This window comes from Lipophrys pholis, assembly GCF_963383615.2.
Source record: "Lipophrys pholis genome assembly, chromosome: 5".
Taxonomy (NCBI): domain Eukaryota; kingdom Metazoa; phylum Chordata; class Actinopteri; order Blenniiformes; family Blenniidae; genus Lipophrys; species Lipophrys pholis.
Window position 1 is genome coordinate 12,052,473 of NC_137628.1, and position 23,386 is coordinate 12,075,858.

Here is a 23,386-nt window from a genome sequence, read left to right on the forward strand (position 1 = left end):
TTCATAATTACAGTAAGGTAATTGATTAATTACTTAATGTTAATACATTATTTATGAATTGTATTTATTCATTGAAATAAATGTATTTATTAATTAACAATCGCAGGGCACCAGGGAGAAACAGCTCATAGACATTGGCTGTTTCTCAATACAGGTACTTGTCCGTACTTGCATTCTGGAGTACTCGTGAAACATCAACACTCAGAGACCAAGTACTGATCCAATTCTAGGTACGTATCTCACTGAGAAAGCATGAAACTGTGCGTACAAATGAAATTGAATAACTAATAAAATGTAATCCTGGCAGCGCCACTGATCACATTCATCCATTCTCACAGTATGTTTTCAAACTATTGATGAACATTTGTTGAACAGACAACGCCATCTCGTGGGCCCTAAAAATAAATGTAATAAAGTTCATGAATCTTCATTTGGCCATCCCTCCTCTAGAGTATCTATATTCTAGAAACACCTCTGAAGCTGTGACAACAACTCAGGACCACAAGTCAAGAACTGCCTACTTCTGATATCTTGTTTTATCACATTGGATCTAAAATCACACAAAACCCACAAAATAACAAAAGGACAAAACATTGTTATTATTACTGTGGAAACCATGAACCTATTTGAGGGACTGTTTTTCACAAAGAATGCAAACATAAATTATGAATTCCAAAATCCTATGTTTAAACTTTTGCAATTCGACACTATTTACAAATGTATTACATTGAGCTATCACAAGTTAATTGTGTCACTGTTAAAAACACTTTCTGTCCAACTTCAGACAAAGATCCATCTCAGTCTGACATTTTGATTGTGTGTTGATCCTCTTGGTGTCCAGCAGGAGGCAGCGATCCAACGACTTTCTCCTCCTTCCCGCAACACAACACCACAGAGGAGATTGGTCACATGTTTATGAGACCCTGTCTTCTCCTACGTCCTCAAATGTGAGAGATAAATGCGTGTTGGTGCAGCAGAGACTTCATTCGGTACATCTACTGTAAGCAGTGAAAATGAGCGGCAGAGGAAAGGGAGGAAAAGGACTCGGCAAAGGAGGCGCTAAGCGTCACCGTAAAGTTCTCCGTGATAACATCCAGGGAATCACCAAGCCCGCTATCCGCCGTCTGGCTCGCCGCGGTGGAGTGAAGCGGATCTCCGGTCTCATCTACGAGGAGACCCGCGGTGTGTTGAAGGTCTTCCTGGAGAACGTCATCCGTGATGCCGTCACCTACACCGAGCACGCCAAGAGGAAGACCGTGACCGCCATGGATGTGGTGTATGCTCTCAAGAGGCAGGGACGTACTCTGTACGGCTTCGGAGGTTAAGCTGCTGCAGCATCCTCGCAACAACCAAAGGCCCTTTTCAGGGCCCCCTACACTTCCTAAAGAGTTTGTTCTGTTAAACTACATATATAATAGTTCTCGGATATACTAACCATCTAGATTAGATGGAGAATTGTGTGTGTGTGTCCTAAACATGGAAATTTCACACACCTGCAATAAAACAGCAGGAACACAAACTCCCCAAAGCCCCCACATGCATCAACTTCACTTGCCATAATATACTTCATTGTCATCTAAAGTGACAGGCTAAAAGCATATGAAGCAGGAGAAAATGGTAGAAACACTTTAATTAAATGTGGATTTTATTGTGCTAGTATCATTTATTAATACCAATGTAGATATAGATATTATTGATATGCCCAAAACTGGTTTGTGTTTAAAAATCCAATGTTTAGATGTACAATGTCATTTAAATCATGGTAGTACCTACGGGCACACATATTCATAATACATTGTTTAGAACGGACAGTTGGAAACAACCAAATCACTTCATGCAGAGTAGAAGTACTCGGAGCAATGTCTTGCCCTGAAGTGATATGTTTTTTCTGATGTCAAGTAAAGTCGGACTACTTTTTCTATATGAGTAACAACCAGAACCAAAGTGGCCAAACAATATAAAAAGCCAGATTCAAACCAAATATTGACAGAGAGTCAAAGTGTGATCAAAATGAACACAGTATTCATTTGCACATATTTGATACTGGAAAATGTGTTTAATAGCTCACTAAAGGTTACACCTTTATTACAGTTTCTACATTGTCTATCCCCTCTGTGGATGATTTCTGCAAATTTCTGAAATGACAGAGCTCTGCTGTCATGGCTCTGCAGGAGGCCAGCGAGGCTTACCTGGTGGGCCTGTTTGAGGACACCAACCTGTGCGCCATCCACGCCAAGAGGGTCACCATCATGCCCAAAGACATCCAGCTGGCCCGCCGCATCCGTGGAGAGAGAGCTTAAAGCTTCAGTCTGCTGCTTGGAAAACAAACAACAACAATGGCTCTTTTAAGAGCCACTACTGTGTCAGAGAGCTGCTTTCTCACATCTGTTTCATGGTCTCATCGGTTCATACAACATTAAAAAAACAAAACACATCCACACACAACAGATACAACAGTGCAGCATATTTTGTGCTGTTTAAAGCAGTAATTGCAAAGTGGATGAATGATTTCTTGTAAATGGTTTTCCGGAGTGGTGCCGGGGGTGGGAGCAGTCCTCGATAATGAGGGTGGCTTTCTTCACCACCAAGGATATTTTACTGGTCTGATTTATTTTGTGGGATTTTTGTTTTGGTGGTAGTAGTGATGAAATGTTCTGTTAAAGAAATAATTTTCATTGAGTGTAAACATGCTTGTTCAGATTTCGTTGTACTGGTGTTAATACCGGACATAATTTATTAATTAACTTGAACATTGTATTCAGATATATTTAAAACTCTTTCGCAATATTTATTTGTTATATTATAATAAATTATAATATATTATACATTTCAAAAGTGATTACACACACAATGTATTCCCAAATATTTTTTTTAACATTTCCAGACTTTAAAAACAAATTCATGATTACTCGTAAATATTTAATTCGGTCGACCTATTTAGTTTCGCGCTTCTTTGCACAAATTATTGGAGTTGGCGGGCAGTCTAACGTTCAGATCAACGAAAATAAGATCCCTCCCTCTCAGCGGAAGGACGACAACCAATCATAGACAGGGGACAGCACAGCCTTATCTGCATGCAGCCTGTATAAGAAAGACTCCGTCCACCTACTGATACTCATCACCTTGTTCTGTGAGTAATCATCATGCCTGAACCCACCAAGCCTGCCCCCAAGAAGGGCTCCAAGAAAGCCGTGAGCAAGACCGCCGGCAAAGGAGGTAAGAAGAGGAGAAAGACCAGGAAGGAGAGCTACGCCATCTACGTGTACAAGGTGCTGAAGCAGGTCCACCCCGACACCGGCATCTCGTCCAAGGCCATGAGCATCATGAACTCGTTCGTCAACGACATCTTTGAGCGCATCGCCTCCGAGGCGTCTCGTCTGGCTCACTACAACAAGCGCTCCACCATCTCTTCCAGGGAGATCCAGACCGCCGTGCGTCTCCTGCTGCCCGGTGAGCTGGCCAAGCACGCTGTGTCTGAGGGCACCAAGGCCGTCACCAAGTACACCAGCTCCAAGTAAACAGCTCTGCTGCTCCAAACCCAACGGCTCTTTTAAGAGCCACACAATTAATCTGAAGGTCATCTCCGGTTCTTGTGCTACCTATTACTGTGATCATGACTGTTTTAGTTTATCCTACAAATTGGTACAGTATGCAATGACATAAAATATGCCATCTTGATGTAGGCACTATAGTAGAAGCACACACTTATTTGAATTAGGCATTAGACTTCATATAAATATCACCAAATATTGAATAATTTACTGTCATAATTTTGAACACTGCACTGTTAATGCTGATGGTGGGAGGAAAGACCAGTCCAATCTCGATTTTAGATCATTAGTGTTTTTCTCCTTCAAAATCTACTCCTAATGCTATTACTTATGTGAATAACTGAACAGGAACATGTTAACACTACATACGTGTGTTTGGGGGGGGGCAGTTTAGCGTCACTGTTCCATTTCATCTCTTATCGACATGATTTAACTGTAGTTTATACACCCTATACAGATTGTAATTTCAGAAAATAATGTCCTGATACTTCAACACTACTCAATCAGGAAAAGAGAAGGTACATGGATTAACTCCTTCCACACTGATTTTGATCCGTTAACTGTGGCTCCACGCCAAATTGAACACATCAGTGTGAATGACGTCACGCTGAAACATATCTCTGATATCGTGCACAATGAATAACTTCACAATTTGGCCAATGAATGTGAGCGATGGCCATTAGGAACCTTGTTTTTCAAATAGGTTTTGTGTTCTTGTGGACTGCAGTAGGTGGTAAAACGTGATGAGTTTAGTAGTGCCTCGAGGAGAAACCCGCTCCTCAGTGCGAGCTTCTGATTGGAGGAAAGTTGGTTCAAACTAGTGTCTCTGACGCTGAGCGCGAGTCAGTCTGCTGGAAGCTGCTTCTCTCATTGGTGCGTCACGGACTGGCTCGCGCCCTCCGCCCTTATATAAAGCAGACTTCAGCCACACAGCGCTCCAGTTTGACTGAGAATCAACTCGACAAACACTTTGACAAAATGAGCGGCAGAGGAAAGACCGGAGGCAAAGCCAGAGCGAAGGCCAAGACCCGCTCGTCTCGTGCTGGACTCCAGTTCCCGGTGGGTCGTGTCCACAGGCTGCTGCGTAAAGGAAACTACGCTCAGCGTGTGGGAGCCGGCGCTCCCGTGTACCTGGCGGCGGTGCTGGAGTACCTGACCGCTGAGATCCTGGAGCTGGCTGGAAACGCTGCCCGCGACAACAAGAAGACCAGAATCATCCCCCGTCACCTGCAGCTGGCGGTGCGCAACGACGAGGAGCTCAACAAGCTGCTGGGTGGAGTGACCATCGCTCAGGGCGGCGTGCTGCCCAACATCCAGGCTGTGCTGCTGCCCAAGAAGACCGAGAAGGCCACCAAGGCCAAGTAAACTCGGACACTGACCAACAAAACACAACGGCTCTTTTAAGAGCCACGCATGTCTCACAAAGAGCAACAGATCCTCTAAACACGGAGTTCGTAGCAGAATATAAAGTTGCTGAAATGAGATGATCTACATTTTAGTGTATAGCAGTATTGCACACTTTAAAAAAAAAAAAAAAAAAAAAAAATTGGATTCATGACTCGATGCATTGGTCTCTACCATATACTCCATTATCAAGTTGTTAATCCTTATGAATTTGTATGACCTTTTACAAGTGGTTTCTATGTATTCCCTTTGGTTTATTCGTTAAACCTCTAATGTACAAGACAATTGCTCAGAACAAATTAGAGCAAATATTTTTAGGATGGAGCAGCATGCATGCATATATAGGTGAGAATCTGAAACAAAGTATCTCTCATTGCATTGGTATTTGATATCTATACAAATATGTAATTAATGTTGCTGCTTAGATCCATCCCCGTACTAGTACAGTCTGTAATGATTGCATAACTGGGACTTTTGGAGTAAATCCAACTTTCAATCATGTAGTTTTTGGTCAATTTCCAATTTTCAAATGCTTTTTATTTTGAAATGGCATAAGAATACCTGTGCCCTATTCACAAAGCATCCTAAGGCTAAAAGTAGCTCTTAATGATTCAGTGACGCACTACCGGCTCGATCGTGCAGGAATAATGTTTGTTGTCGACCTCATCAAGGATGAGCTTATTTCTCCCACACAGCGAAGCAACGCAATAGCGGCTGAGATGAAGGTGATTACAACACTGCGATTCCTGGCTACAGGGAAGAAGCAGCAGTGTGGCGGTGATGACTGGGGTCAGGAAGTTTTAGGCTAAGGCCCCGTTTACACGACAACGAATTTGAGTGTATCCGCAAAACTTTCTTCACTTTTGGGGGGTCCTGTTACACGGCACCAGTTTGCGGATGCACTGTATCCTCAAAGTTTTTAGTCCGGCTCTCCAGGTGGAAAGATTCTTTCACGGCCGCTATTCCCTCCTGCAGAGACTGTCCGGAGGCAACAGAGCCTGTTACTGCGCATGCACATCTCTCCTCCTCCTTCCCGCTCATTCAGTTGTAAACAAACATGGCGGCCGAGTAGTGGTACGACCCGCGGTCTATATTCTAGTTTTATCGTCCAGATCAGTAGTTTAATAGTTGTGACTCACCCCTGATAGCATCCGATGTGTCATCAGTCCATATAGCGTATTGTTCTCTGCACACGTCTGTGTAGTTTCATTACCAAATCAATTAACAGTGCGCTCCAGTGGCCTGGCATACTATCTACATCGTTGTTTCTGTGTCCGCTGCTGCTGCAGTGTAAACGCACTCCTTTGTTTTTTTAGAGGATTAGGTGTTGTCACGTGAAATGTTGTCGTGTAAACAGGGCCTAAGTTCGGAGCTCACTGAGAGACTCTGAGATGCTTTGTGAATACAAGCACTGCATAGTAACTGAGTTAAGTAGTAGTAGCCTGAGATGGTCTACTATCACTGGGACATGGAATGACCTCAAGACAACTGAAATATTGCAGTTATTCCCACATTTTTTATTTTGAAGTACAACATGATATTGTAAAAATATAAGTAATATTGACTTAATATGGTATTGAAAAGAATATTGGAATTCCCACCCATACGATATTTAAATTAACCCGTAGTAGCTTTTATCTTGAATAAATAATTATTTTAGATGAGTTCTCAAGGAGTCATGGTACTGTGATTGGAGCGTTTATTTTTAAATCAGTTAGCGGACATAGTACACTGCATGCTTGATCATTGATAGCAGACGACAGTCGCTGTGCAGGGTTGCTTGACTTTATTTTTGAACCTGCGGGCTGACTTCACCACAGTCAAATACGACTTTATTTTAAAAGATTTTTTTAATTTTACAGTAGTCTGCCATTATCAAGGAACAGATGTGACAATGACACCAAATTAATACAGTTTGAAGTATTAACTCATCTTGAGATGGGAAACGTGTTGAAAAAGTAATAAAATGAAGTATGCACTGCTATGAGATGCATATTTACAGGAAGCAGAAGTGAAAAGTGTCAGTTGTGAGAATGTATTACGATGACAGTTCATCGACACATCACTAATCCGGAAGTGTTTTCTTTTTAGGCCACATTATATTAAATAGAATACCTCTGTCCTCCGCATGTTAGCCATGATCACATCAACATGAGGCCTCGTTGCAATGTGATAATAAAGTGCAAATTCATTCAAATCATGCATTTGATGCAGAAACCAATGGAAACCATGTGGGATGAGGAGAACCGTACCCTGATCAGTCGGAGAGGGATTATGCTCCACATAATCTGAACTCAGTGACACTGGATTGAGTGTGTAAACGTGTTGCAGGTGACAGATACACATTTCTATCTTTGGGCTCAGGTAGATGATTCAGAGCTGTCCTTAGTGATGATCTTAGATGTTAAACAGTTCTTCATATCGTAACTCTTTATCCAACAATCAGGATTACTTTTACAAAGAACAAAAAAAATCTGTCCTTAACTTTGGCTGCTTGATTATGACTGCAGAATAATGTGTGAATGGAGACGGTTATTATTCAGAAATCGATCACTTTATTAATCCCTCAGGGAAATTCTGTGACATGGCTCCACACAGACACTATTAGGCACAGAATGAAACGGTTTTAATAAAGTTAAACAAGAAATATTAATGTCCATTAACCCCCCATCCTTGCACCATTTGTGTTAACCCTAAGTAAATAAACTAAAGCTAAACTAAACAGTTCAGAAGGAAGAAATTAACTGGTTTAAGATTTTACCATCATCAACTCAAAACCATTCAACACAGATTGAATCTATTCCAATATTAAGAGGAATTTGATGTTGTACTGTGAACACAACCAGCTTAATTCCTTCAACACTAATAATCAAGCTTTGTTTTTCTTGTTTATTGTCTTATGTTAAACCTCAAAATGATCACGTTGACAACAATGTGGTATTCACTTTAATTTATTTTTCCTGTCGAAATTAAATGTTTAAAGTAATAATCTGAATGAGCTCTCCCTACAGCTGATGTCAGAAACGAGCTGGCTGCGCTCTGCTTCCGCCTCCATCAGTGTGTTTGCTGCTCCTACAAAATCATCACTTTACCACAAAGTGCTCATCAGCGGTGGAAAGTTTCTGCTCGGACTCTGTGAAAAAGCGTGTGCTGAAGCTGTAAAGTGTGTTTTAGTGGCTAATTACTGCGTGTGAAGGTATTTTCTTGTAGAAAAGAGAGGCACAAGTCGCTGAGCAGCGCTGAGTTCCGGGCTGAATGTGTGACTTTTGAAGGCTCCAGTAAGGAACTGCAGAGATCCTGAGGAGTGAATGTGAGCTGAACATGAAGAGACAGCAGTCCGCTGTGGGCTCCTTCAGTTTCAGTCTGCAGCGATGCTCACAAAGTCATTTGAAACTCTTTTTTCTCCGCACAGAAAACACAAGTGACACCGTTCAGCCTGCACACAGAAGCCGGGAACTGGGTTGAGTCTCCACGGTTCTCATGGTGTGTTTAAGTCCCGCCTGCTGCTCGGAGATTTTCATCTGCGCTCGGACTCTCGTTGTTTGTCGACTAGAAATCTCAGCTTGTTATTTAGAAGAATGGCAGAAGTCGCTCCAGCCGCCGCTGCCGCTCCGGCAAAGCCGAAGGCCGCCAAGAAGAAGTCCGTCCCGAAGAAGGCCGGCCCCAGCGTGAGCGAGCTCATCGTGAAAGCTGTGGCCGCTTCCAAGGAGCGGAGCGGCGTGTCGCTGGCCGCCCTCAAGAAGAATCTGGCTGCCGGAGGCTACGATGTGGAGAAGAACAACGCCCGCGTCAAGACCGCCGTCAAGAGCCTGCTGGCCAAGGGGACTCTGGTCCATACCAAGGGGACCGGGGCCTCCGGCTCCTTCAAGATGAGCAAGAAGCCCGACACCAAGGACGCCAAGCCCGCAAAGAAAGCGGCTCCTAAAGCCAAGAAGCCCGCCGCCAAGAAAGCTGTAGCAGCTAAAAAGCCCAAGGCAGCAGCAGCCAAGAAGACAGCAGCTGCTAAGAAGTCTCCCAAGAAGGCCGCGAAACCCGCAGCGGCCAAGAAACCAGCAACTAAGAGCCCCAAGAAGGTGATGAAGAAGAAGGCCCCCGCAGCAAAGAAAGCACCTGCAGCCAAGAAAGCCCCTGCAAAGAAGGCTGCTAAACCCAAAGCCAAGAAGACGGCAGCCAAGAAGAAGTGAGCTCTCACTCCAACCAACACTCAGCAAAGGCTCTTCTAAGAGCCACCACAGCTTCAGTAAAGAGATCAGTCCTGATCACTATTCCTGCTACACTGCACACAATCATGGTTCCTCCATGTCTCCTCAGGGGGACTCTTGTTTATCATGTCGCTCTCCACCTAAAGTCTTTGGGACACAGTGTTGGAAGCTGTTCTGACAACTGATTCCAGCTGCAGCTCAACTCATTGAGAGCTTTGAAACTTGAAAATACTTATAGTAATTACATTAGGTTGAACTAATATAAAAAGTAGGGTAATAACTTCAAATATTTCACTTATCTAGAAAGGAGTGGAAGTTCCACTGATAGAAGTTATGTGGTCATTCACCTTTTCCTTTAAGAAAATGCAATTACTTTTCAGCATCACTTTAGACTACATTTTTATACACGTTTAGCACAATAAAATGCAGCACATAGTTCTTTACAGGATAAAAAAATTAAAGGTCCACCCATCTGCCCTTGGATATAAATGTGCAATTGCTTTTCAGGGTTTTTCTTTTGGTTTTATTTTCATTCCAGGCATTTGACATTTCAAACATGCAAGCACATTTGTACATGGATGTAGCTATATCTATCACACACACACACACACACACACACACACACACACACACACACACACACACACACACACACACACACACACACACACACACACACACACACACACACACTCTGTATTGATTATTTATATATATAAAGATTAAAGGTCATATCAATGTTTGTAAATGGGTACTGGACACATGAACTTATTATTGAAATGGATTTCTAAAATGACTTCTAGTTGTTACACGAGGCAGAATTTATATTAAGTGTTGCTTCTCAAACAACTTTAAAGTTCCACAGTTGCTCAGGAAATTATGACAACATGAGCCTCTGTTATGTTACTATGTTTGCTCCTGTAATCCTTCCACAACTCCCTTCTAAATCCTCACAAACTAAAGCTCAAGTTCAAATTCAAATCTGTTATTTGTTTTAAGAACATTTTAGTATTATTTTGATGATGTAAACTTGTTTCATGTACTGCTGCCAGGACACACTTGTAAAAGAGATTATTCATCTCAGAGTGGTTCTCCTGACTAATTAATTGCAAAATCATTTCTTTTTTAAACCGATACTGAACAGAAGAACATAACTCTGTCACTGGTTTACCTGCAAACGATTGGCATAATTGTTTTTCTTTTTAAATAAAGTTTCTAAACAAAACAAACACTGTGAACATGTCATTTCCTGCTTTGAGGTAATTTAATAAAGTAAACACAGCGTGTCCAGAAATGATTTTTCACTTTAGTCCACTTTAGTTTAGTTTGTTCATCACACAGCAGCAGCTTGCAGGAGAGGGAGAGCTGCTCTCACTTTACGCGGCACTTTCAACTGACTGTCCTCCAATCAGCAGCTCAGTCTCAGCTGGGGCTTCTCCTCGTGACGCGTCTGACCAATCAGACTGAGTGACGTCACCGCGTCCCAGCTGGTCTCACTGCTTAAGAGCAGCGAGTCTCCGCTCTGACTCTACTTGTCTTTACACAGAGAAAGCAGAAAGAATGGCTCGTACCAAGCAGACCGCCCGTAAATCTACTGGAGGCAAAGCTCCCAGGAAGCAGCTGGCCACCAAGGCTGCCCGCAAGAGCGCCCCGGCCACCGGTGGAGTGAAGAAGCCTCACCGTTACAGGCCCGGTACCGTGGCTCTCCGAGAGATCCGTCGCTACCAGAAATCCACCGAGCTGCTGATCCGCAAGCTGCCCTTCCAGCGCCTGGTGCGAGAGATCGCTCAGGACTTCAAGACCGACCTGCGCTTCCAGAGCTCTGCTGTCATGGCTCTGCAGGAGGCCAGCGAGGCTTACCTGGTGGGCCTGTTCGAGGACACCAACCTGTGCGCCATCCACGCCAAGAGGGTCACCATCATGCCCAAAGACATCCAGCTGGCCCGCCGCATCCGTGGAGAGAGAGCTTAAAGCTTCAGTCGGAAAACAACCACAACGGCTCTTTTAAGAGCCACTACTTTGTCAGAGAGCTGCTTCCTCACACCTGCCATGATTCATATGACATTCTATACAAGGCAAACAACTGATAAACTGTATTGTAGTTTAAAGCAATAATGCTTTCTTACATGGTGTGAAGGGGTCCCTAATGAGGGTGGCTTTCCTCACCATCAAGGTTATTTATACTGGCTTGATTTATTATGCTTGAGTTATTCTTGTGGTGATTGGGATTGAACCAGGAAGACATTATTGGAGTGATCAGTAAACCAGTGTTAAGTCCTCAGTTTCCTGAGCAGGTGGTGATGTTCTAAGTTCTGAGCTTTTATGTCAGATAAACATTTAGAAATTTCTCAAAAGCTGATTCTGTTAATTCCACTCCAGGAATCCCATTAAGAGTAAACGTGCTTGTTTGGATCTTTAACCAAGCCTGCTCCCACTGCACACCACCACCGGACAATATCACTCCACTCCAGCTGGACAAGAAGTGGTGCAATAATGATAATCTATAAGAACGTACTTACAGTGTAAAATACATCCACCCCCATATTCTGTACATGTCCACACTTATAGGCACCGTGTACAATATGATAAAATATGCACACGGTGCCTATAAGTGTGGACATGTACAGAATGCTTTTATCTGCTATTTGTGCAATACATCCACTCCCATATTGTATGCATATGTGTACATGTCCACACTTACAGGCACCGTGTGCATATTCTTCTGTTATATTGTATTTTTACCTGCTTTTTTGTGCAATACATCCACCCCCATACTCTGTACATGTCCACACTTATAGGAACAGTGTGCATATTTTTCTATTATATTGTATTTTTATCTGCTTTTTTTAGTACCTGCTATGTGTGCTTCTTTCTCTGTACTATCCTGCTGTACCACTACAAATTTCTCCACATGCGAGATAATTAAAGGGATATCTTATCTTATCTTATCTTTGTTTTATTGGTGTTGATACAGAACATGATTTATTGATTAACTTGAACATTGTATTCAGACATATTTAAAACCATGTTGCAATATTTAGATATAAGAAATGACTATAAAAAGTGATTACACACAATGAATTCATGATTACTCGTAAATATTTAATTCGGTCGACTTATTTATTTTCGCGCTTCTTTGCACAAATTATTGGAGTTGGCGGGCAGTCTAACGGTCAGATCAACGAAAATAAGATCCCTCCCTCTCAGCGGAAGGACGAGAACCAATCATAGACAGGGGACAGCACAGCCTTATCTGCATGCAGCCTGTATAAGAAAGACTCCGTCCACTTACTGATACTCATCACCTTGTTCTGTGAATAATCATCATGCCTGATTCAGCCAAGTCTGCGCCCAAGAAGGGCTCTAAGAAAGCCGTGAGCAAGACCGCCGGCAAAGGAGGTAAGAAGAGGAGAAAGACCAGGAAGGAGAGCTACGCCATCTACGTGTACAAGGTGCTGAAGCAGGTCCACCCCGACACCGGCATCTCGTCCAAGGCCATGAGCATCATGAACTCGTTCGTCAACGACATCTTTGAGCGCATCGCCTCCGAGGCGTCTCGTCTGGCTCACTACAACAAGCGCTCCACCATCTCTTCCAGGGAGATCCAGACTGCCGTGCGTCTCCTGCTGCCCGGTGAGCTGGCCAAGCACGCTGTGTCTGAGGGCACCAAGGCCGTCACCAAGTACACCAGCTCCAAGTAAACGCTCTGCTGCTCCAAACCCAACGGCTCTTTTAAGAGCCACCCAACTGTTCTAAAGGTTTCCTGTTCACTAACTTAGCATTTGCTTTCATCACTGAACAAAAATGTTTTATAATTGTTAAGGCAATTTGTTCAATTGTATTTCCTCATGTATGCTTCATCAGAATCTTCCACACTGACATTTACCTACACATCTCATTAACCAGACATGTGGCTCCTCAATTTTAACAGCTAATTACCAATCGAAAGTTTTCAACGACACATTTATTGACAACTCTTGAACAGGTTTTATTCCAAAAGAAATATATACAACAAATGGGGCAAAGTATTTCATGTCATAAATAGGGAAGAATATATTTAACTCATTGCCTCTTCCTCAGAGTTCAATATTGGTCTATGGCCCAGTTCACAGGGAATTTTTCATTTTCAAACATTTATCCAGCACTTTCTTGTCTTAATTTGGCACTACTGCATATGCTAGTTTTATTTATTTAAATTAACTGTCAGTATTAATGCTACCTACTGCCACCTGCTGGTAATTTCTTGATCAGCCAACACATTTCAGGCTCATATGCTCACCAGTATCAAATCATTGCCTGTAACAATTTTTTAACCAATTGAATTAAGTTTGGCCAATTTTCAGTGGCACACCTGATGATCTCACGGTACACTGATGTGCCGTGGCACACTGGTTGAAAATCACTGGGTTAGATTGTCTCTGGGTTTAGCACTGCCTTGAGGAGAGCTGTGAGTGTGAGCTGATTAGCTGATCTGTGCGCACAACTGTGACCTTTAGTCAAAATCCTAATAGTTAATGTTGAGCATAAAAGTTATTTCTTATTGACCTTATTCTACTCCGCCCACTTTCAATTCTCCATTCTTCTGGATTTTGTGTCAGCATTTCCGTTTACTGACATATTGCATTGTGGTGAATGGTAGCCCAGTGTTTTTATCTTGTCTATAAAACTACCATTACACAAAACAAACAGTGCTGCTGCCAGGATATTAAAGTGGGGAACACATGAAAAGTGAGCTAGGATGATTGGACGGCATCATGGTGGCTCATCCTTCCTTAATTTTGAGCTGAGAAGACAACATGAGAAAGTGAACTGTGGTGACTTACAATCAAGTCTTCGTCCTGTCATTAGCAACCCACGGAGCAGCTATTATAAACTTTAAGAGTACTGAGGTGTATCAGTATCTACATAGTGATAAGGTGGGCCGTGTGCTGTCGTCCAGACATGAAGAACTCACCTTTTTAAGGCAGACGAGTCCCAGCCGGTCAGCTAATGCCGGCCACCATGCTAACCTCTCAGAGTGGGTGAAGCAGAGCAACCAGGGATCTGTGGAGGCTCCAGCCGGCTCGCCACGGAGCACCGATCCACACAAGCAATGTATAAAACTCTCAATTCAGAGATAGGTTGTCGATCCCTTCAACATCCACAGCAAAGTGTTACTTAGCGAGCAACGACACAACCCCACAGTGGGCCTACCCACCAAAAGTTGTCAGACAAAGTGATGCAATATGGCGGTGCTCTGGTTTTATCACGGAAGAAGGTAAATAAATTGTTAATTTGCCTGTAATATGTAATGAATAATACATGATGCACATTTTGATGTAAAATTATTAAAATACTTGGTCATTTGGACCTGACTAATATAATGATTTGCCACATTTAGTACTAGTGATGCGTCTGTCATAAGTGAACCCACGCGAAGAGCTGGCTCTTTGAAGTGAATGACAGGGGCTGGTTCCCGTCCTTTGGAGCTGATTACTTTTTTCTTGTCCTCAATTTGTAAATGCTAAACATGATTGGTCTGAACTTGCAGCTTTTGTCTAATGACAAGAATGTCTAAAATGGAAAAAAAAAAAAAGGACAGAGGCCAAACTGCTTACAAAAGAGATATAAATATTGTGTTATTTGATATTCAGCTTTACTTGTATTAGTTTTGTGTGGAGCAATGCTTAAAGGACTTTCCCTTAGGGGTTAAGTATTTTTATTCTATTCTATTCTATAATGTCAGAATTGTTAAAAAAAAAAATGGAAAAGGAAGATAAAGCTACTAAAATCAGGAACAAAACAGCTTAAAATGTCATTAAATGTTTGCCATCCTAAATTGTTATTGACACTTCATAAATGCAACATAAGATACCGTTTTTGTACATTTGGCTCAACACAAAGTTGAATGAAATGTAAAGAACATCACCATGAACAATAAGGAAATTCACAATTCATCCAATAAATGTAAGTAAGTGAAGTTTATTTACATAGCACCTTTCCCAGATAAAAATTACAAGGTGCTTTAAAGTACCAAAAGCAGAAAAATAAAACAGGGCGGTGGTTTTTCCAAATGCGTTTTGTGTTCAAAAGAACTTCATGATAAATGAGTTTAGCGGTGCCTCGAGTAGAAACCCGCTCCTCAGTGCGAGCTTCTGATTGGAGGAAAGTTGGTTCAAACTAGTGTCTCTGACGCTGAGCGCGAGTCCGTCTGCTGGAAGCTGCTTCTCTCATTGGTGCGTCACGGACTGGCTCGCGCCCTCCGCCCTTATATAAAGCAGACTTCAGCCACACAGCGCTCCAGTTTGACTGAGAATCAACTCGACAAACACTTTGACAAAATGAGCGGCAGAGGAAAGACCGGAGGCAAAGCCAGAGCGAAGGCCAAGACCCGCTCGTCTCGTGCTGGACTCCAGTTCCCGGTGGGTCGTGTCCACAGGCTGCTGCGTAAAGGAAACTACGCTCAGCGTGTGGGAGCCGGCGCTCCCGTGTACCTGGCGGCGGTGCTGGAGTACCTGACCGCTGAGATCCTGGAGCTGGCTGGAAACGCTGCCCGCGACAACAAGAAGACCAGAATCATCCCCCGTCACCTGCAGCTGGCGGTGCGCAACGACGAGGAGCTCAACAAGCTGCTGGGTGGAGTGACCATCGCTCAGGGCGGCGTGCTGCCCAACATCCAGGCTGTGCTGCTGCCCAAGAAGACCGAGAAGGCCACCAAGGCCAAGTAAACTCGGACACTGACCAACAAAACACAACGGCTCTTTTAAGAGCCACGCATGTCTCACAAAGAACAATAGATCCTCTTTTACGCCTGATTTATCTTTTGAATATGGAACTCCTTGGTACAGTGAAAACAAACTATCAACTCTTTCTACTAATGTTAGCGCATCTGCAGCCACCTTTTAATAGTAGCTGGATATGGCCTGTAGAATAATTTTATTTAACACCAATCCTGTACATCGACTCCAAATACTGACATCGTGGTTTAGACGCGTGATTCAAATAGTGCTAATAAATGTGTTATACATTGTACATCAGCTGCAGTGGAGTACAAGAAAAAAAATTTCAACTTCCCATTTGTCACCGTCTCCACACCAACACAGTAAGAATCAGATATACTTTATTCATTCCTGGAGCACATTTGAAATTTCCACATTCGTTTCAGTTGAATTTTACTCTCAGGACATGACAGGGTAGTTTAAACTGTACAGTATCATTAAACACCGAAATTGCGTAATGTTTGTGTACTACAATGTCGATAAGCTGCAGTGGAAAAGAAAAAAAAGTCTTTGTACATTGACTTCAGATTAACTATCAACCCGATGGGCTCAGTAGAGGGATACATTCACCGCAGACAAATAAAGTGCGTTGTTGGTGTGTTTTATTAAATGTTCAACAGTACAACAAGTTAGAGGGAAACAGTGACGACCAATCAGAAAGGAGGACAAACAAACGCTGCTGGTGTCTTCTCCTACGTCCTCAGATATGATGTATATGTGCGTGTCAGCGCCACAGTGAGTTCATTCAGTATTTCTACTGTTAGAAGTGAAAATGAGCGGCAGAGGAAAGGGAGGAAAAGGACTCGGCAAAGGAGGCGCTAAGCGTCACCGTAAAGTTCTCCGTGATAACATCCAGGGAATCACCAAGCCCGCTATCCGCCGTCTGGCTCGCCGCGGTGGAGTGAAGCGGATCTCCGGTCTCATCTACGAGGAGACCCGCGGTGTGTTGAAGGTCTTCCTGGAGAACGTCATCCGTGATGCCGTCACTTACACCGAGCACGCCAAGAGGAAGACCGTGACCGCCATGGATGTGGTGTATGCTCTCAAGAGGCAGGGACGTACTCTGTACGGCTTCGGAGGTTAAGCTGCTGCAGCATCCTCACAGCAACCAAAGGCCCTTTTCAGGGCCGACCACTCTATCTTAAAGAGCTTTTTCCTCATACTTTCAGCGTGAATTAATATATATTTATAATAGTTTAACTCTATGCCATTATGCTGATAACACTTGATATAGCATAAAAAATACTTTGAGATGCCTTGTCCTGGAGTGACTTCTGATTCCAACGGTATAGCACAAGCTCGTCGGTTTGTGGTCAGTATTTGTACAGGAAAGAATAATGGCCAGAAAACGGGACCTAAATGAGCATCATCTTCAACTGAAATCAAAGGGCATATTGACAAGCAGTTGGTAAATAAAGTGTGGCTGTCTGACATGAGAATACTGTATTTGCACACATCTTATCACTGGACGATCATTTGAATCTAAAAGTCTACACTTATTTTAGTTCAATTTGATGTAGAAGATACAGCTGTCTTAAAACATGAACAAAAATGGTGCGTAAACTTGTTTCACATATTCACATTCAGACTTTAATCACATTAATAACAGCCACTCACATAATCTACTAGTCTGTTGACCTGTCACAGAATTAATCAATCAATCATGGGTTGAAAAACTTTAAACTTTTCACCACATTATGCAATCATGTACACATTCTCTCTGATCTGAGCTCATCTCCTTTGTTAGATTTGAGTGTTTTCTGATTATGGGAACACCGTGAAGCACTGAGCCAGATCCCAGCTCACTCCTGACTTCAAACACCTGCTGCTTTGGTCAGGAACACTCCACTGATGCGTCACATATATAAATACTACACTTATCAATGTTTCATACAGCCAATGTGTTCTTATTTTCCCGCTTATACATATATTCAGATATATTTAAAACTCTTTCGCAATATTTATTTGTTATATTATAATACATTATAATATATTATACATTTCAAAAGTGATTACACACACAATTATTCCCAAATATTTTTTTTTTAACATTTCCAGACTTTAAAAACAAATTCATGATTACTCGTAAATATTTAATTCGGTCGATTTATTTTCCCGCTTCTTTGCACAACTTAGTGGAGTTGGCGGGCAGTTTAACGGTCAGACCCACAAAAATAAGAGCCCTCCCTCTCAGCAGAAGGGGTAGAACCAATCACAGACAGGGGACAGCACAGCGTGATCTGAATGTAGCCTGTATAAGAACGACTCCCTCCACTTACTGATACTCATCAACTTGATCTGTGAAGTATCAAGATGCCTGAACCCGCCAAGCCTGCCCCCAAGAAGGGCTCCAAGAAAGCCGTGAGCAAGACCGCCGGCAAAGGAGGCAAGAAGAGGAGAAAGACCAGGAAGGAGAGCTACGCCATCTACGTGTACAAGGTGCTGAAGCAGGTCCACCCCGACACCGGCATCTCGTCCAAGGCCATGAGCATCATGAACTCGTTCGTCAACGACATCTTTGAGCGCATCGCCTCCGAGGCGTCTCGTCTGGCTCACTACAACAAGCGCTCCACCATCTCTTCCAGGGAGATCCAGACCGCCGTGCGTCTCCTGCTGCCCGGTGAGCTGGCCAAGCACGCTGTGTCTGAGGGCACCAAGGCCGTCACCAAGTACACCAGCTCCAAGTAAACAGCTCTGCTGATCCAAACCCAACGGCTCTTTTAAGAGCCACACAATTCATTTGAAGAGATTCCTATTTTGCTGAACCATACTGACGCTTATGGTGAACATGAAGTGAAACTTGTATTGCGCTATTGGCGTCCATAAACTATTGAGTAAGTCCACGTGTCAGTAAGTACCAGTATCACTCGTACACTTGACTCCTTAAACTGATTCCGGTTGAGTCGTTCATCCAAGTGATACTGGTCTCTTGTTACTCCACATGTGTCGTTTTAAGGTTTGTTTCAACTAGGAACTACGTAAAATACCAGGTATACAGAATGGCAAATGTACAGTATTTAAAGTTTAATAACTTCCTCAAATTCTGATACTAATGAATTTCAAAAATAGTTTGTGATAATGGAAGGGAGAAATTAATTCACTGAGATTGTATTAAATGCAACACCATACATGCTGCAGACTGACCGATTGATTCAGAGGTGAACTATTTTTTTTCAAGTTCTAAGCCGAGTTGGGCATGCGAGCTGACTTGAGCGTGTGCGGCTATTGGCACAAACGGTGCGGCCGCTCATGCCAATGGCTGCTTTCAGCAACGCAAAGAGTAACAGCACTGCTGCTTTTCCCACAGGACGCCTAAAGTGGGTAATGTGATATATCTATACAGGTGCAGTTAGAGTAGCAGCAGCACAACAGTGATATTTCTGTTTTCCTCTGCAGCTGGACGGCTGTAGCGAGATTGTCTTTGTGAACAAGTTAAGGAATATGATGACGTGTGAGTCACCGTTCAGTAAAGTGACTCCCAGGTTTTGAACGATTGTTAAAACACATCACTTGTTCACATGTCGCTGATGTATTATAAGCAGATCATTTGCCTGCTTTAAAAAAAAAAAAAAAATCACATGAAGAAAATTTTTTTATTTGATATAACTCGGGATGCCCCGTATGAGCACTTGCATTTGAGTACTCACCAATACCTATTAAATATGCCAATAAACAATTATTTAGATTTTATTTTGAATTTTTTTTGGGATTTTTCACTGTAGTGATGTGTCACTGCAGTGCAAACACAGATTTAATGCAATTGTCATGTACTGACATTCAACATTAGTGCTTTTGTAAACATTCATCAACAATGTGGCGTGCTGAGCGGTATATGCTGTATACACTGTATATGCTGCTGCAAGGGCCTGACATGTACTTTCGACATTTGGGCCAGAATAGGAAATCACACTCTGTGAGCTCTGAAGACAGTCTAGCTGAGTCGATACTGCAGGGGACTCGTCAGACTGCAGCTATGAAGTGGGGGCTTGAAATGGAATCAGATGCCACCTGGGAGTATTGCCAGATGAAGAGGGTCAATCACTGCCCCTGTGGATTTGTAATCCACCCTGATGCCCCTTGGTTGGGGGCATCGCCAGATGGGTTCATTTGTTAACCTTCAGAGCTGTTTCACTTTGGTTTACTGGAAATGAAGTGTCCAATGTTAAAAGCTATGTTAACCCCCCCATATCTTTAAATAAGTTCAGGCAAACTGGAACTAAAACAAACACATGCTTATTGTGCACAAGTACAAGAGCAAAGGCTCATAACATGAATGAATCGGTGTGATTTTGTCATCTCAGCTGAGGAAGATGAACTAATTCTAAGAATTTACAGAGACACTGACATTTTAGATGTCAGTAAAGACAAAAGTGGACAAGTTTTATTTCCATGTCTAGATGCAGAAACCATGTAATGTGTTAATTCCATCACTATGCAAAATGTCAGTAGTTTTATTATGAACTTGTATTCATTTCTGAATAGTGTTTTTTGCGTGTAGTTTGAGAAGACTTCACTCTTAAGGAGCAGGGATGAAGGAGTTTGACATGGTGCTCTGTGCAATCAAAGACAATATGTGTGTCACTGTAACTGCCATGAAAGTCACATGGAAGACTGACCTTCACAGCTGCAGGAGACATCCATGCACAGTAGGCTGTAGAGAAAGTTGGCCCAGGTCACCGTGAATCAGCTCACTGTTACACAGTCAATATTAAATCCGTGGCCCAGCTCCCCCTGGGTACAGCCAGTGTACAGTCGTGATGAATAAATGAATGAATAAAGCTTCATTTAGCCATCACTAGTTGACAGGTATGTTAGTAAAAGTTCATCCATCAGAAGCAGTTTCTGGGGGGAGAATTATTTAAATATAATAAATTTCAGGATTATCGTCAATGTTTTTCACACTGTGTGTGCGTGTGTGTAGGTGTGTGTGTGTAGGTGTGTGTGTGTGTGTGTGTGTGCGTGTGTGTGTGTGTGTGTGTGTGTACTTACAGTTGGTCTAGTTAAAGGGCTTTCAGTTGTGCTGGTGGCATAGCTTTTTCTTGCTCAGGTGACCTGAACAATTTTGGATGTAGCTGGGCTCATCAGGTTCCCAAACACCATCAGATGCTCATAATTTAAGTGTATATATATAGATGCGATAATAAATTATTTTATTTGGAATTTGTTATCATACAAGCTCAACATTATAAGGAAGATGACAGTGATACAATGGGATTAGACTAAAACAGACAATAGCTGCAATTAATTACAGTAACGTCAAATCTGGATCTTACAACTATTAATAGATTTGTTGTAGATATCTTACTTGGTGTAAAATCAGTTGTTCTCTGCAGGTGAAGCAAACTGCCGGATTCCAAATGAGCTCTGCAGATGTGAAACTGTTCCATTCAAACAACGATGACATGGCGCTTGCAGCTAAAACCTGTTTACCCTTAGCAGTTACATGCATTTGGAAATGTTGGCTGCATACCTTGGTATGCTGACTTTCAGAAAACCCTATCCTGTTTATTTTTTGCAGCCACTGCGCACGAAGACCAGTGTCCTTCAGGAAGCAGTGGAAGCTCAGCTCGCTGTTATAACGACTTGAAGTGGCACACAACTGTACTCATTAGAGCCACCCACCATTTCCTGAAATTTAAAAGCATCCATGACATTATACTTTATCTTCTTTTGTACAGTGTGTTGATGTTTATTCATTTTACCGCCGGAGTGACTGCAGTAGGAAGTGTACCGGAAACAGTTTTGCTGATAACTGGTGAAGTATGTTACCAGGCTTGTGCACAGAGCCTATTCTGCATTGTGCTGCGATTTCAAAGGCTTCACTAAGTTACTTGTGTTGTAAGTGGGCAATAAGATACTGATACTTTGATTATTCAAGTTTAATGGCTCATTAAATTGCAAAATCCAGATTTCTTTAAGTGTTTTCATGATTTTTTTCCCCCTTTGCTTTATTAATTGAACCTTATCAGAATTTGGGAAAAGTTTATTGGTAAAAAGAAAATATTTATCACAATAAATTATTTTACTCTAAAAGCTCCCATAAATTGTAATGTCTGTTTTTTTAAGTGCACAAAACTATCACTTTGAACAAAATGTTATTTCAGGTAGGAGTGTTCAGGATTGGAGCAGCATTCATGCAAACAGGAGAGAAGTATTAATCTTGATTTTGGTGCTAGTTTACCTCATGCATTACATACAGCTGGGTGTTTTGGGAATTGTTTTAAAGCTTGTTTTGCAGTTCAGATACCCATATATAGAGCTAAAATATTTGAAATATGGTTATGATTTAGACACTTTATTTTCGTTTTTATTTCAAACATGTTAAAAAAACAAGAAAAAACTGAACATCCAATTACATAAATATAAAAGGATCAACACCATATGTGCCCGTGACTTCCACATGTACAAATAGTATGAAGACGTACTTATTTAATCCTACCCAGTCACATCATTGCGGTTCTTAATTTACAATATAGCTAAATCACTCTCAATGCATTAAATCGTACAATATACTATACGATCAACATTGAAGACATCTATTACTCAAACGGTCCGTGACGCACCAATGAGAGAAGCATCTTCCAGTAGAGTGAACCGCGCTAAGCGTCAGAAATAGACATAAAATAGTCCGCGTGGCTTTTTATCCGCTTCATTAAACTTGGAGCATCACTTTGCATTTCCAAAGTGTAAAGTAGAAAACCTAAAAGGAAGCAAAACTACCTCATGACTTAAAGTAGTGGACAATCATAAATGGAATCTCTCCAGATGAAGTGGGTGGCTCTTAGAAGAGCCGTTGGGTTTGGAGCAGCAGTGCTGTTTACTTGGAGCTGGTGTACTTGGTGACGGCCTTGGTGCCCTCAGACACAGCGTGCTTGGCCAGCTCACCGGGCAGCAGGAGACGCACGGCGGTCTGGATCTCCCTGGAAGTGATGGTGGAGCGCTTGTTGTAGTGAGCCAGACGAGACGCCTCGGAGGCGATGCGCTCAAAGATGTCGTTGACGAACGAGTTCATGATGCTCATGGCCTTGGACGAGATGCCGGTGTCGGGGTGGACCTGCTTCAGCACCTTGTACACGTAGATGGCGTAGCTCTCCTTCCTGGTCTTTCTCCTCTTCTTACCTCCTTTGCCGGCGGTCTTGCTCACGGCTTTCTTGGAGCCCTTCTTGGGCGCAGATTTCGCGGGTTCAGGCATCTTGATCCTCCGATACTTTGCAGCAACGAATGGTCAGGAGTAGCCAGAGAGACTGTTCTTATACATGCTGCATGTAAATAACACTGTGCTGTCTCTTAGCTGTGATTGGTCCAAGCTCAACGAAGGGTTGGGGGGATTTTCTTGTTTCCAGGGGAACGTTTCCTTTGTCTGTTAGTCTACGCGCCAGTTGTTAGAAGTGGTCTTTCTCTCGTCTGCAAATTGAAATATTCTTTCACCCGAGAGGCAATGTGAGCAGAATTAGAATAAATCCAGGGAGGA

At 42.5% G+C, this 23,386-nt stretch overlaps 10 protein-coding genes across 10 annotated transcripts; 9 read left to right on the forward strand and 1 right to left on the reverse strand.

The window, feature by feature from the left end:
• Positions 1 to 1,013: 1,013 nt before the first annotated feature.
• Positions 1,014 to 1,325, forward strand: LOC308109538 (histone H4; the record flags this gene model as incomplete). The annotated part of the gene is made up of 1 exon (XM_080463147.1): positions 1,014 to 1,325. The coding sequence occupies one exon, from the start codon at positions 1,014 to 1,016 to the stop codon at positions 1,323 to 1,325; it is 312 nt and encodes a 103-aa protein (XP_080319273.1).
• Positions 1,326 to 3,143: 1,818 nt separating this feature from the next.
• On the forward strand, positions 3,144 to 3,518 carry LOC308109536 (histone H2B 1/2-like; the record flags this gene model as incomplete). Its single annotated transcript, XM_080463145.1, has 1 exon — positions 3,144 to 3,518. The coding sequence occupies one exon, from the start codon at positions 3,144 to 3,146 to the stop codon at positions 3,516 to 3,518; it is 375 nt and encodes a 124-aa protein (XP_080319271.1).
• A 1,011-nt stretch (positions 3,519 to 4,529) lies between these two features.
• Positions 4,530 to 4,916, forward strand: LOC308109531 (histone H2A; the record flags this gene model as incomplete). Its single annotated transcript, XM_080463137.1, has 1 exon — positions 4,530 to 4,916. The coding sequence occupies one exon, from the start codon at positions 4,530 to 4,532 to the stop codon at positions 4,914 to 4,916; it is 387 nt and encodes a 128-aa protein (XP_080319263.1).
• Positions 4,917 to 8,533: 3,617 nt separating this feature from the next.
• LOC308109530 (histone H1-like) lies at positions 8,534 to 9,139 on the forward strand (the record flags this gene model as incomplete). Its single annotated transcript, XM_080463136.1, has 1 exon — positions 8,534 to 9,139. One exon carries the CDS (start codon positions 8,534 to 8,536, stop codon positions 9,137 to 9,139), a length of 606 nt encoding a protein of 201 aa, XP_080319262.1.
• Positions 9,140 to 10,717: 1,578 nt separating this feature from the next.
• On the forward strand, positions 10,718 to 11,128 carry LOC308109301 (histone H3.2; the record flags this gene model as incomplete). The annotated part of the gene is made up of 1 exon (XM_080462782.1): positions 10,718 to 11,128. One exon carries the CDS (start codon positions 10,718 to 10,720, stop codon positions 11,126 to 11,128), a length of 411 nt encoding a protein of 136 aa, XP_080318908.1.
• A 1,355-nt stretch (positions 11,129 to 12,483) lies between these two features.
• Positions 12,484 to 12,858, forward strand: LOC308110057 (histone H2B 1/2-like; the record flags this gene model as incomplete). The annotated part of the gene is made up of 1 exon (XM_080464100.1): positions 12,484 to 12,858. One exon carries the CDS (start codon positions 12,484 to 12,486, stop codon positions 12,856 to 12,858), a length of 375 nt encoding a protein of 124 aa, XP_080320226.1.
• A 2,619-nt stretch (positions 12,859 to 15,477) lies between these two features.
• Positions 15,478 to 15,864, forward strand: LOC308110375 (histone H2A; the record flags this gene model as incomplete). Its single annotated transcript, XM_080464628.1, has 1 exon — positions 15,478 to 15,864. One exon carries the CDS (start codon positions 15,478 to 15,480, stop codon positions 15,862 to 15,864), a length of 387 nt encoding a protein of 128 aa, XP_080320754.1.
• An 823-nt stretch (positions 15,865 to 16,687) lies between these two features.
• LOC308109440 (histone H4) lies at positions 16,688 to 16,999 on the forward strand (the record flags this gene model as incomplete). Its single annotated transcript, XM_080463001.1, has 1 exon — positions 16,688 to 16,999. One exon carries the CDS (start codon positions 16,688 to 16,690, stop codon positions 16,997 to 16,999), a length of 312 nt encoding a protein of 103 aa, XP_080319127.1.
• Positions 17,000 to 18,228: 1,229 nt separating this feature from the next.
• Positions 18,229 to 18,603, forward strand: LOC308109535 (histone H2B 1/2-like; the record flags this gene model as incomplete). Its single annotated transcript, XM_080463144.1, has 1 exon — positions 18,229 to 18,603. One exon carries the CDS (start codon positions 18,229 to 18,231, stop codon positions 18,601 to 18,603), a length of 375 nt encoding a protein of 124 aa, XP_080319270.1.
• A 3,910-nt stretch (positions 18,604 to 22,513) lies between these two features.
• On the reverse strand, positions 22,514 to 23,107 carry LOC308109534 (histone H2B 1/2-like; the record flags this gene model as incomplete). Its single annotated transcript, XM_080463143.1, has 1 exon — positions 22,514 to 23,107. The coding sequence occupies one exon, from the start codon at positions 23,105 to 23,107 to the stop codon at positions 22,733 to 22,735; it is 375 nt and encodes a 124-aa protein (XP_080319269.1). The 3' UTR covers positions 22,514 to 22,732.
• Positions 23,108 to 23,386: the final 279 nt, after the last annotated feature.